We start from the raw sequence: 14,805 nt of genomic DNA, 5'->3' as shown, positions 1-14,805 counted from the left end.
ACCATGAAACCTGGCCATCTCGTGCCACACAGTGCCTTCTCGCAGATGACCTCTGAGACATATCGTGACCTCTAGCCGGTAGCGCGAGCTTTGAACCTAATTCAACATTTTACGGAGTCGGATTTTCTGTGCTAGGATAGTGTGTGTGACGTTTTTCTCCCCTTACATCAGCGTTAGGAACGTTGGCTGTTGCGAATCTAGCACAGGGTCTCTTATAATCGCGCAGACCACTTTTCCATTGAGATCCTTGAAACCCAAGCCATCCGTTTCGACATCTCAAACAATGACCAAGAGCTGAAATGCCGTGAGAAAACCACAACAAGCATAACACCTGTAATAGACTCATATGACCCCCCCCCCCCACACACACACATACACATACACAAACGTCCGGACCTCTAAACCCCACCACGACCGCCGACCAGTGGCCTTACCTCCGTCACAATAGCGTCCCCTGCCTGAACTTTGACACACCGCGGCCCACTCCTTTACTCTTAGCCCCACCATGACCTCTGACCCAAAGTCCACCCCCGTCGCAAACCACATCGTCCCCTCATTAACCTTTGACACACTGCGACCCACCCCATGACCCCCTGACCGCTGTTTATGATCTCCGACCTGCAGGCAGCGCTGGAAGGTGTGCAGCAGGAGTTTCGCGAACTCGGCCTGTTCCGGGTCAGACTCCACCAGGTCTGTCTCGGGGGGTGCGCTGGGCGCTGCTGGGTCAGAGTTCGCAGGCAGCTCCGGCAGCGGCTGCAGCACCTTGTACACGTGCAGCACGCTCTCCGCACTGGAACGGTGTCAGAAGGTGTACATGTGAAACACCCTGTGCTGGCTGCGTCAGAGTCAGAGCAAACGCGCAGCACGTTGTCTGGACCGGAACAGCCGTATAGGGCGACACGAACGGCATGTGCCCCCTACTGAACCCTCACTGACGGGCCCCCTAATGAACCCTCACTGACGGCTTGTTTACGACGGCGAGTGTCACGCGACATGACAGTACTAACTACAGACAGGACAATTGCGACATGACAGGAAACGACACGATACGACACGACACGACATAACACGACAGCACTGCACAGCACAGCACAGCACAGGAGAGGGAACAGGGCGGGACATGACTGAGCAGGACAGAACTGGGCAGGACAGGACAGGACGGGACAGGACAGGACGGGACAGGACGGGACAGGACAGGACAGGACAGGACAGGACAGGACAGGACAGGGGACGGGACGGGACGGGACGGGACGGGACGGGACGGACGGGACGGGACGGGACGGGACGGGACGGGACGGGACGGGACGGGACGGGACGGGACGGGACGGGACGGGACGCACAAGACAAGACAACCCAAGACAAGAAAAGGCAAGCCAATATAAGATAACTTATGTATAGCATCAGTATCAAATCTAACAGAATATCAAAAAGCCTATTCATAGCACCTGACGCGTAAAAACGGCCTTTTTGCCAGCGTACTGCCAAGACATACTAATCAAATCGTGGACCGCTGGGAGCATAGCAAAAATAACGCAACAAGGGATTGTTCCACATTGATAACGGTTTTGAACTGAAATAGCCATCTTGAAGATCATTCGGTGCAGTTACAGCCATACCCTTCTCAAGACCTAAAGCCCACTAGTTTCTGAGCTACGAAGAAACTAGTGGGCTTTAACGCGCCCGCGAAGAAACGCGGACTTTTTGGTGCAGACTATCTCGAGACCATTCAGGCATGCATGACACGTAGCAATGCTGTTCATACCCGCCACTCCGTAAGCTGGGCAGCATTTAATGCCGCAAAGAAGATTATCCCCCAGCTATCCAGATCTGATGTCCGTGAGCAGGATTTCCAAATATGAATGGTGCCAATTGGCTTTCAAATTGCGTTGAGCAGGCTGTGCAAGCTTAAAACACGAATCACGTCTTATCTTACATAGTCTAAGAAATTGGACATGGTTTTCTTACTCGCTAGTTGTTGCGGAAATTACAGGAATAAGACGCGTAATCGATAAACTTAACATTCAGGCAATAACCGAGAAGGTGAATGCCAGTAAGCATGTTAAACTTAGGGATATATATGCAAGAACACTATGAGGAATGCTTAAAACAAGGGCCTATGATGGTATTTGGCCCAGCGAACACCTCCAGCACTGCCACTGCCTTCCCTCCGAGAGTTTGAAGAACTACAAATAGGTCGCAGTTTCACACGACTGGTTTTGTCATTCATCACGTAAAGTTGCGTATAATTTAGACCAGTTTAAAAATCAAGTTCATCCCTATCACGGCAATCGCTGTTCACAACATATATGTTAGCGAGCAAACGGGCCGTCGCTGCCGGCGCGGCGGCGGCGTCTCCGCGAGGGTGTGAGCGGCCTCTCTGCCGATTGGTTCCCACCATCTGGAGCCCATAAACCCACATGGGTTTATGGGTACACGCGGGCGGGGACGCACGGTCCTTGCCGAGCAGTCCACGTTCAGACTCCGCCGGCGCGGCTCGACGCGAGCCGCGACAGCGTTTACGACGACGACTTCGGAGTGTGCGACGCCGCCCTTCCAACCCCTCTCTCACCTTTGCCTTGCAACTCTTTGGCTAATAGAGACTCTTTCCTTTCAACGTCTCAAGTCGATGGTCCTCCGGAAAACTAACGAACTCTTTCGCACGAACAAAACACTCCAGACAATCCGATACAAAACCTTCCATCGTTGTTCTGTGCATGCCGATAGCAGACCGATGAATTCAAGTTGAATATGTTAGCACCCAGACACGGATTCAGACTACGAAGGTGCCGGAATCGGGGGGAGGGGGCGGCAGACAACGCTTCCCTAACTTTCTTAAAACTTAGCACCTGCCTCCAACCAACACTGGAGTAAAATCTAGCACCAACCGTATGACACTGCATGGCAAAATGTGCTCCAAATACATTCTGCACCTGCACATTCTCTTCAGTTCTCGCACCCCTGCAGGACTCACAGTGCGGCGGAGACTCGGACTCCGCGCATGATCGGGCTCGGACTCGGGCACATGCAATACGTGGAAGCTGGATGGAGACGGGACTCTTATAGGACCCGGACTCATTGCATCAGACCTTGGACTCGGAGCGCAATCAGGTTTTTGACTGAGGTGCCGCCTGCCGTGTCCCTGGCCCCCTCGTGGCTGAAACTCTGCGGCCTGTCAGGGGCGTTCAAGGGCTGAAAGCCTTCTCCATCGTGCCTGTCAGTTTCCGGGTTTAATTTCAGACCGGCATTGGCAACAGAGCCGCTGAGGGCAGCGAGTGGCGCGCGCCAAGGGTGGAGCGGGGGAGGGGGAGGGGCTCAACGAAGCCCCACGTCGGGCTGATAGCGGTCTGAGGTAGGTGAGGTTGGACCACAAGCGAGGCGGCGGAGCATGCGTAATTATTTTGGCTTGCAGGTACCATGGCGCTCACCAACGCGGCACGTGTCCACATGACGCTGGTACACATGACGCTAGTCTACATGATACTGGCCCGCATCACACAAGTTAACATGGCATAAGCCCACATGGCACCAGTTCACATGACACAGACATATACTCATAAATATGCATGACACACACACACACACACACACACACACACACACACACACACACACACACACACACACACACACACACACACACACACACACACACACACACCATATATATATATATATATATATATATATATATATATATATATATAGCAGCAGACGCGTCGGACCCCACACTAGCTTCCGCCGCCTGGATGGTGAAAGAGCTGGCAGCACCTACCAGCAATGCTGAGATAGCTGGGATAGAATGGCCGTGCCCAGCCTGTAGCACTGGTACTTGTGCGCGCACTTCAGCAGCGTGATGAGGTGTGTAAGCCCGTTGTTGGACAAGTTCACCTCCTCGCCGTGCAGGTGCCTGAAAATGGCGGTCGTGCACGTGAAACACGCGCAGAGCGGTGTGTGGCCAGACGGAGGACACGGTCAGACAGCGGCACCTGGGTGCGGGCGTACGGACTATTGAAAGCACAGATTTTGAAGAAAAAACCGTTCGTGACACCGCTCAAATATTCTGCATTGCCCTCCACACACTTGAAGGCAAACTTTGCAACCCTACTTGTGTGTGTATAAAAACTTTACCTTCGACGAAAATTACTTCGCTTTGCAAAATATCACAAGAAGCTATTCGCTCCGAAACACAGACCGTCCCAAACATTGGATTATAAGGGGTAGAATTCGTTAGAAAAATATAAGGTTTCAGCAAAACTTCTGGGGTGAGAGGCAATTCAACGGAAGCCACCTGAATTCTATAAGGACAAACTCTTGTACTGGGGCATTCCGAGTAATTTTGGATGCAAGCATGTATCACTCCTTGTGAAGGCCTAGGGGCATGAGCATTACATTTTTCTTCTCTTTCACGATAAACGTGTGTAGCCTCAAGTCATCCCGTTTGTCGTTGGCAACAAATGAAGGGAGTGTACCACCTTTGGGACATTTCAAAACATACATGGTAAAACCTTAGGATCAGTTACGTCTGAAAATACCACTGAGTTGTGCCACTACAGCAACAAAAAGTGATATTAAGCAGATCAATTTGATAATTTTGAGGTCGTCGTCCCCAGATAGCGTTCAAAGCTTTCGAAGCACTTTAACACAAGCATTTTGGTGAATTAATGCACTGCGAACATTACGTAACGCACACACACGAAAAAGCAAAGCAAAGGAAAAACTTTCTAGTTGTGGACAGAGTGTACAATGGGATTTTTCCCGTCGGAGCGACTACGTCAAATGGAAATTCCGAGCTATCCAAAGAGGGCTTTCCGAAAACTGGTATCTCTGAGAAAATGGGACGTGTCTGATCTATCAATAAGTGAAAAGTATTAAAAATGTGTAAACGTCCTTTTAAGGAAGTGTTCACATTTCAAAATACCGAAGCGAGGATTAGATAATATGAAATAATATCGCTTATAACTGAAGGTAGACTTTTAAGTAAAAAGACTGCTCTAGTCAAGACAATTTCTCCATTTAGTAGGCACGCTCCTCAATGCATAATAGTTTGGTTGCGTCATCGTTTCTTGCAAAAGTGGAGTGAGAGCCAATTGATAGCCGTTTTATTTGAAGGTCGTACTCGCGCACGCCTGATATGAGCGACTCAAAAATAATATTTTGCTGGCCTTAATTGCCACATGGTCAATGGAGTGACAGGACTTGAATAACGTTGATGTGACGTCATGAATGCTTGGGTGACCTCGAAAAAGTTTTCACGAAGAAGTCTGCAAATTTTGATGACGTGCAGCTCAGAAGCGGCTGTGAGCTGCTCCGAATGATCTTCAAGATGACAATGTCAGATCAAAACCATACACAGATGTGGATCAGTCCCTTGAAGGATCATTCTCTACTTCACGACAATGCCAACAACGCCAGGGGCCCTCTGACGTTCAACAATGTGTGTCAAACAGTATCCCACTACGTTCAACAAAGTGCGTCAAGCGGTATCCCACCAAATAACGCGGAGGTGATCTCGGTGAAACACCACCCAATAACCTGAACGGCGACAGAGCCAGCACAAGCGCTTGCGGCAGGCTGATATGTAAATGGCGTCTGAATCATGCGTCAGATATTGCATACGATAGCCTTTTACGTGCGACTGGGCCTCGTGGCTTACTCTGGTCGCAGCTCCTCCAAACATCTGGGAAGAACCGGCCATAGACCCTAACGATGAGCTGGTGCTCAGAGCCATTCCCACTACCGTACCAGAATGCAACGCAAAGCATTGTTGAATCACCGCGTGACCAGACGCAGAGTACAAGTGTGCGGTGTGGATGTGAGACATCCGCGCATCACGCGGAGGACGTGTGGTTTGTCATCACTTGCACAATGCTCGCGCAACCACTTGTCGCCACCGCAACCGCGTGCCAACCACCGCAGCCGCGTAGTACGCCCGCAGTTGAAGCGAAAAGTAGCACAGCCTCACGAGCTATTGCTGTCAACCATATTCATGAAACCTTGCAGCGTTTACGTTACGAGAGCTGCAGTGGTATGGCCATCGTCACGTGCGTTTTCATCTCTGCGGCGATCGAAAAGTGGAACTGCGTCACGATCAGCCAAATCGGGGACTTTTATTTGGTTCATCATCGGGGGCGCCATCTTCAATAAATGATACGTAAGTAAATAGCTACGTGCCGTTTAACTAGAAATACGTTGACATTTACTTTGCGTCACGTTACGCTGAGTGAACAGCAATTACAACGACAAAATAGTTATGATCCGGAAAATGGAAAACATTCTCGGAAGAACGACTGGCTGCCACATCCACTTACCGCAGAAACGTCTCGAATGTACGTCTGTCGTCGTCCACTGCGATCGGCTTGGCCGGGTCGACGCGGCTGTGTTGCCAGAGCATGTTTAGCACGGGGTTTCGGTACACGACTTCGTAGCTCGTGCTTACTCTGTCGCCCCCACTCACGAGGAAGTCCACCCTGGGGGCACGGGGGTCAGCAGAGGTCAGCAGTAGCCGGTAGGAGTCAGCGAGGGTCACCGACGGGCAAGCCTCGGGCGAGGCCAGAACAGGACAGAACGCCTGTCGATTTCTGATGACTCAGATTTGTCGGTGCATTGCCGTAGCATTTGAATGCCGCAGGTTAAGAAAGGATAGTGTAACCGGTTGATGTAATTAAGTCTACGCTTCAGCCGTTTCATTAGAGTTGTCTCCGAGTTCCAGTGGCCGCGTAAGTAAGTGACGGTTACAGAAAGAATGAATGACAGATGGAATAATTGTTCAGATTTCCATTCATGCCTGATGCGTTAGCAATTACACAACAGTTCGGCCAGTTCATTCTCTGCCCATCGTCAGATGCTTTGAGCACTGAGAGGGGCTGAACGCATCAAGTCCTGAATTCCTTTTTAAGATTATTGGGATTCGAGCTGGAGTGCCCTGTTTACGAGTCCAGCGCTCTACCAACTGAGCTAACCGCGAACAACGGACGAAACACTTTTCGTTACTAAGCATCGCCTCCACAAGTCGTGATGTCTGTATCTTTTTGTGGTAAGGAACACCGGTCAGCCAATTGTGAAGTCACGAGGATAACAGATAGTACCCGATCAGCCCGCAACGCCGCGCCCAGCCCCCCTCCCTTCCCCCCCCCCCCTCCCCACACACACACAAGCGATAGGAACCCAAAATCAAACAAGTGACGGGCAGTTTTCGGACGAACAACTTCACCACTACCCATCATAACTCTCGTCCTGATATGCTGTGTTTCATAACACGGACTGATTAAGGTAAAGGCACCAGTGGCTTGGTCTCAACGAAAGTTTTCGCGATCGGCACCAGTGTTTATGATGTAAGGTAACAGATTAAACCTAATATGTCAGGTCAAAGACACATTTTCCGGAAAGTTGCACCTTTTCAGCATTGCATCATACATACAAGACCACGGCTCCTGGAGACATCAACCCCACAAAGGCGTGCTCCCTGATCAATTCTGAGCACGATCGTGCATATTTTCAGGTAAATTGAGCATTCATTTATGATATATGACCAAGTTAATGTGACAGTGGTGGCTGGCCGCTCGCGTCCCGCGGTGCAGCCGGTTGCCGCCCGTTGCCCGCGCAGGCCGTAGGTCAACATGCAGTGTTCTTTAAAGGCCGCCACTTCTCCGGAATAAGAAAATATAAGAACACGCTTGCGATGTCAAAACACGCGCAATGACTGCTCAGTAGAAACTGCCGTTTGGGCGCCATTGCACAACGTACCGGAGTGGTATCCTCAAAAAAAAACTTAGGGGATAGGGTGGGGGTTCGAATCGACCTCCGCCCTATCAGGGCGAGAGTTAAAAGGCGGCTGAACTCAGTTGCTACGAAGGTGTAATTTCTTGACCTGACACAATTATACGAACGAATGTTTTATATGACCCCCCTGTTTTTCGTCGTCGTCTGCGCTTGGCATGCCTAAAATGCTATCTGAACTTAAAAATAAGAGCTATTTCGGATGTATCGGATATAGGTTTAGCTAAAAGTGCTATGGCTTAACCTGCCAGAGCAGCCGAGACAGATAGTACTAACATATTCCCAGATCCTTACCCAATGTACTCCATTTCCACATTACTTGTACAGGCGTTTGCAGTCTACTGTGTCCGCCTTTGCCCTATCATGCCTTCGATCATTCGACCGCGCATCATGAGTTCAATGCCATCCGACAATCTTTGCCCTATCATGCACTCGATCATTCGACCGCGCATCATGAGTTCAATGCCACCCGACAATCTTTGCCCTATCACGCATTCGATCATTCGACCGCGCATCATGAGGTCAATGCCACCAGACAATCTTTGCCCCATCACGCATTCGATCATTCGACCGCGCATCATGAGTTCAATGCCACCAGACAATCTTTGCCCTATCACGCATTCGATCATTCGACCGCACATCATGAGTTCAATGCCACCAGACAATCCGATCTCATGTATAAGCTGTACGAGCATTACATTCAGCAGGCGACGCCCATCGACACCGGCGCTCATCGACACCGGCGCCCATCGACACCGGCGCTCATCGACACCGGCGCCCATCGACACCGGCGCCCATCGACACCGACGCCCATCGACACCGACGCTCATCAACACCGGCGCCCTTCGACACCGGCGCCCATCGACACCGACGCTCATCGACACCGACGCTCATCGACACCGACGCCCATCGACACCGACGTTCATCGACACCGGCGCCCATCGACACCGACGCTCATCAACACCGGCGCCCATCGACACCGACGCTCATCGACACCGGCGCCCATCGACACCGGCGCCCATCGATACCGACGCTCATCGAAACCGACGCCCATCGACACCGACGCCCATCGACACCGACGCCCATCGACACCGAAGCTCATCGATGCCGGCAGAGTGAGTTCATGTAAGAGTAAGGGAACCTGAGTAAGCAAGAGCGCCTGAAGTAGTTGGGTCTGCTGATGCGCCAGCTTCTGCAACTAGGACGGTACTCCTGAGGCCAATGCTACCACTAAAACCACTAACTCTAACCACTAACTCTAGGAGGACCACTGACCTACTAAACTAAACTACTAAACTAGCATTAACTTAAGGAGACCACTAACACCGTTGCACTGTCTATGTGACAAAATTATGCACTACTTGCATGCGTCAAAACTAAATTTCATGCATTGGTCATGCGTATTTAGCTGTCGTTCAACATCAGTGTTCGTTCATTAAAAAAACAGTGAAGGGAAAATGTCTGAAGAGAAGTAGGAATATATATATATATATATATATATATATATATATATATATATAAAGTTATAATTTTTAAACCTATTATCTTATTTTAATCAAAAATGTATAAAAGAATGGATTCTGCCAAAATATTCCAATATTTATATATACATACACACACACACACGCACACACACACACACACACACACACACACACACACACACACACACACACACACACACATATATATATATATATATATATATATATATATATATATATATATATATATATATAGAAGGCGCCCAAACATTGTGATAGCTCTCCATAAATACAAAAAAGTCCAACCACGCGTAAATAAAAACCACCAAGTTCCTTTGACTTCCTGTGCCATTTCCATTCCACAGGCAGTTCTGCTTTAAGTAGCTCTTATGACCCAGCCAGTGCATGGATCAATCCCGCCACGTCATTATCGTGCATATAAGATCAGACAATCTATTCGTTCTAAGAACATTCTCCTCGCAAACATCATCGCCCTCCTCACCTCTGCCCTTTCCCAGCTTCCCTCCCCAGACACCAAACTGCAGCAACGCAGGTCGGCGTGTCCCCAGACACCAAACTGCAACAATTCAGGTCGGCGTATTTTGAAGTGTTGCAGCGGTCGCCAACAACACAGAGGTCACGCCACAAAAATGTGTTTTTGCAAAATAAGTTTGCGGGGACTGAGCAGGGAAAAATAACTGAACACACCACGAAACCCATTAAAAATTGGCCTTTCCACGGCTTTGGCCCACTGACCGCTCAAAGTTCTGTTGGCTGAGGTCCCACCCCCTCCAAACCGAATAGGAGCCCACACCCCTGGCGTGCCGCACCGCCTGTAGAATCCCACCTGAACAGCCTGGGTGCGACCCGACGAGTCCCGTGCCGAGCGCACGAAGCGAGCCCACGTCGCCGAAGCGTGTGCCGAGCCCCCGCCGCTAAGGTTCAGAGCGAGCCCACGACACTTCACCACTGACCAGCGACGGCCACGCGGCACCTTTAAGCCATGCCCAGACGCGGGGCCCCGCGCAGAAGCGACCAGCCTCCAGGCGGTGAGTCGGCGGCAAAAGAATCCGGCGCTCCTCCGCAGCGGAGGACATCGGCGGGAAGTACCCAGAGCGGCCCCCGCGTGTGATCGGCCGGCGGCTGTCACCGCGGGCTACCGCCGCCGCTCCGTGGCTGACTCATCCGCCGCGGTGACGACGGGGGGCATCTCTAGCAGTGGCGGGGGGAGGGGGGCATCGAGTGAGCGTGATCCGCTCCGATCCGCTCTTGACTGTAGTGTGTAGGGTGGACCTGAACACATTGCACAACAATACTGCCCCACGCCTGCGTTGTCCTCACGTTTCGAACTAAAGGACAGTGCGGTTTTTCATAAAACTTAGTTCCAGGGGCGTGCGCTGCTGCATGACTGCATCCTCAGGTCCAAAATGCGCGGTGATGCCAGCAGGCACTTTCCGCAAAATAGGAGGTAATGCTGTTGATGCCCTACTTAAGGACATTAACGGCCATACCAGTAAAGACGAGCACCCACCCAAACACCTAACAACGCTGACCAATCGCTGCTCTGACAATTCCAAGTGGCCGAGCGCCACCGTGTCTGTAATCGTAACAGCGCCTGCGGTCCTCCCGCTGGGTCAGCCAGGAGCCCCGCCCCACCGACGGCCATTTTGGCAGCGCCGGCCCGGCGGCCGACTTTTTGGCGGGGTCGCGGCATTTTTGGCGCCGGATGTGTTTGACGACATTCGGCGCGCGATAAACAGCGCGCCGCTGCCAGTCGGCGGAGACGCGCTGCGGCCCACCGCACGGGCGCGTGACGTCATCAGTCGCCAGTGACGTCATCTACGGACAAAAACGCGATCGGCGGCAGGCTGACGCGGCGGAGAGCTTAGAAACGGCCAGCCGACGGGATGAGGCATCGCTTCAGCGTGGCGCGGTAAAGGCATGCATTTGGTGCCCTAGTCAGTCGGTGAAGTTATGCATAACGCGGCGGGGTGAATAATGCATACATACATTTGGTGCCTTTCGTCAGTCGGCGAAATTACGTATGCACGCGGCAGGGTGAATAATGCATGCATTTGGTGCCTGTAGTCAGTACGTTAAAGTCATGCATGCATCGACTTTGGAACATGCACTATGCGCCTCAATAAGTTGGCCTCGTCTCCCGCCTCAAAGGCGTCCAAAGCAATACAACAGGCAATCATCTGACCTCTGTTGACCGTGCGGCAGCCCACGATCCGAAATGACAGCGCAGTATAGCTTCGCTTCTGCTATGTTCGCTACAAGCCCCACTCATGTCCACGTTTGCGACCCGATTGAAAGGCGTGTGTTCGTGTTCACAATGCGCAATGCATCAAGCGACGCAATCCGGTGCGGGCAGCTGCTGGGCGACTGGATGGATTACCGGGCCGGGTGTCCGCCGCCGGCCGGGGACGGGTGAGAACCCGGGCGGCGGCGCACGCCCGGCCCGTCTCAGCTAGCAGATCGGACGAGTGGGCTGGGGGGGGGGGGGGGGGTCGTGTTTCCTGGCGGTGATGACTGTCCTTCGCTATTGTTAGGAAGTGCGTTCGGATTTAAGCGTTCCGCTACTGCACCGATCCACGCACATCATATGTACCGCTGCATGTTCATCATCGAAAACAAATAACAACCAAACCCCGAGCTGTCGCTTCGCCCTCCAGATGATGGTGTCCTCTCCAGCCCTCCTCACGGAACTGTGTCCCACGATCCACATGTCACTCGCGTACCACTGGCCTCACCCTCACTATTCGCACGGTCGCCGTTATCTGCACTCCTCGTCATGAAGCCCTCTCAAGCGCCCACCCTCTCCAGCTGCTTCCGGCGCTCCGCGCGCGGTGGAGAACCCCCCAGACCTAGCACCCGACACGATATGCGAGTGTGATGATACGCGATGGGAGTGACATGATACGTGATGAGTGCGATGGCCCCGAACCCAGCCGCATCCCTCGCCCAACAATGGACGCGTCCACTGCACCCTCATCGCGGTGAATCGAGTCGCTTCGTGATCACCTTGCACCAGGGCGGACGGCCAGACCCCGTTCAGCCCCAGGGGCAGACCCCGTTCGACCCCATCACAAAAGGGCGCCTGCGGCGCTGTCAAAACCGAACCACAGGCCGCGGTACCGCGAGCCGCGCGCCGCCAGCTGGCGGAGATAAATAAGGAGAGCGCTGTTGCTTCGCGGCGCAGCCGATTTACCAGGAGGGTCGGCGGACCCGGACGGCGGGAGTCCGGTGGCGATTTCTGGGGCGCCGTGACACAGCGTTTCTGTGCGCTCGGGCTCACCGCCCTGCGAAGACCAGCGAACCTCGACCTGCCGGCGCCGACCCGACCCCGTCCGAGTTCAGCCAAGCCGTGCTCGGCCCGTGTCGTGACCCCGTCCCTTTTGGCACGCAGCCGACACGGACGAGCCGCGCCGGCGGCGTCTTTGTTCCCCGACCGGACCGCCGCCGGCGTCGCGCGGGGTCATGAAGGTCACGTGCGCCGGCCGTGCGCGCATGGCTGCCGGCGCAGCCCAGGCGCCAGGCGTTTCCCGCCCGCGCTCCTCCCCCGCTCTGCCATGCCTCCCCGAGCTCGTGGGATCGCGTCGACCGCGACGACACAGGTGGCATCGGGGCCGACGGAAATAGCGGCACGCGCCGCGCCAAGGCCACCGAAGCGGCTGAACTTGCGGGCGGCGCGGACGGAGCGGGAGACCAGCCGGCCGGGTCGAGACGGGCCCAACCACCGGCGGTATGGCGCTGCCGGACGGCACGGCGTAGGTAGTTAAGTGGGGCGGCCGGGGCCCGGGAACCGAATCGAATTTTTATATGCAGTATAAGGCACGTGGACCAACGTACATAGTAAAAAAAGAAGCAAAGAACAAACGGGAGCAAACGGAAAAATAAGCAGATTGAAGACAATATACGAGGTCCTTCGTCATGAAAGGAATCGCGCGCCCATGGCGGCCCGAACCGTTTTCGCATTGCAAAATTTTGGATTGTGTCTTCCACTGAAAAACCCGCAAACGGCCTGGCGGCTAAGAGCTCGCCTGACTCGGGGTCAGGACAGTGGAACGCTCTCGGGACAACCGAAGCTGTGGGGTCGGTTGAAAACCACGAGGAAAACATATTTCCGTGAGCGTCCCTGGCTTGTCGCGCCATATGATCCGGCAAGTTCGTTCTGGCACGGATGTGCAAGCCTTTCACAATCAAAACAGTGCACGGGGTGAGTCATGGTTGCGCGCGAGAGAGCGCATCCTCACGCGGGGGAGTGCCCCTCTACCTGTTGATTTAAGGGAAGTTCGCTCCCCAAAGTGCCTACATTTGCACTGGTTATGCTTCCATGTGTAATAATTTAAGGTCAACCATATCATGACGTCAGATCCATTTTCCCGCAGACTACAAAGAAGAACTCAAACCTATCGACCAGCTCAGTGAATGACTTGTTCATACACCTACAGTGTTAAACCACAAAAATAGTAGCGTTTTATTCCGTGCGGCCTCTTCTTTGAACCCACAACTGTTTTTGAATGCCCAATCACGCAATATTTTTACATGTGCACACAGTGCACACACGTTACTGCGCTGCATTTTAGTACATTGCTAGATGTGCCCTATCATTTTACGGTAATGTGCTGTTGATCATTTAATTAATGCACTATATAATGTAACGTACTGCACTATATTATCAATAATGTAATTTATGCTAATAATGTAATGTATACTAATAATGTAATATATACTAATAATGTACTATATAACTAATAATGTAACTAATAATGTGCTCTATACTCATTTTACACATGAGGTGAAAAATAGCGTCACGCTTACATTTGAACCTGGCGTGAAAAATGGCAACACGGCTACATGCGACGTTAGTTTTAAGCCATTCTCTTCGTCAGCGCAACAAATAGCCATAACTGTGGTCGTCGTGCCATTAATTCGTGGTAAGCCCGCTTATGCATTCGATTCTCCGCGAACAGATCAGAAGAAAATGGTAACGTTCTGGGCAGCTAGCCACAGCGAAAGGTTCAATATATTGCCGGGTAAACGGCCATATATATATAAACATCTATAATATCCATAAACATCTATAATATCTATAAACATTTATAAACATCTACAGATGTTTATAGATGTTTATAATTACATGTACGCGCGTTACTGCGTGTGTACATGTAATTATATATTTCATTATATTCAATAGTGATGTAACTACTGTCATCTACTACATCTTCCTCCTAACATCTACTAACATCTACACAAAGCTTGACTTTCAATTTTTATATCCAGGTATACAGCAGCATTTTCAGTAGAAGAGCCATCTCCAAAGACCTGCGCTGACCCTCCCTGCACATACCACTGGTCAAAAGAGCTGGGGTAAAGCATAAAATGGGACTAACACGGAGCCGTAGCCGATCGCGGCCCACATATGCCATGTGCAACATGTGCACATGCCCTTGGTAACACGACAGCAAACAGTGGGTATTGGCAAACTGCTTTATTAGGTCCACCAACGCCGAAAAACCGCCCGGAAACTATGTTCTTT

General features: G+C 51.9%; 1 protein-coding gene across 2 annotated transcripts in view; it reads right to left on the bottom strand.

Annotated features, from left to right (window-relative positions):
* Positions 1 to 14,805, bottom strand: part of LOC119095370 (uncharacterized) — a 34,381-nt gene that overhangs the window by 3,165 nt on the left and 16,411 nt on the right. For both annotated transcript variants that reach the window (XM_037218214.1, XM_037218215.1), the window contains exons 2-4: positions 6,309 to 6,467; positions 3,773 to 3,907; positions 619 to 790 (exon numbers count right to left, since the gene is read on the bottom strand). In XM_037218214.1, coding sequence (XP_037074109.1) covers positions 619 to 790; positions 3,773 to 3,907; positions 6,309 to 6,467 — 466 coding nt within the window. The remainder of the gene's footprint in view (positions 1 to 618; positions 791 to 3,772; positions 3,908 to 6,308; positions 6,468 to 14,805) is intronic.

Source organism: Pollicipes pollicipes, unplaced genomic scaffold, assembly GCF_011947565.3.
Source record: "Pollicipes pollicipes isolate AB1234 unplaced genomic scaffold, Ppol_2.1 Scaffold_4219;HRSCAF=4965_pilon_pilon_pilon, whole genome shotgun sequence".
Lineage (NCBI taxonomy): Eukaryota > Metazoa > Arthropoda > Thecostraca > Pollicipedomorpha > Pollicipedidae > Pollicipes > Pollicipes pollicipes.
Note: the sequence above shows the minus strand (reverse complement) of the source record. Positions and strands in the feature narration are given on the sequence as shown.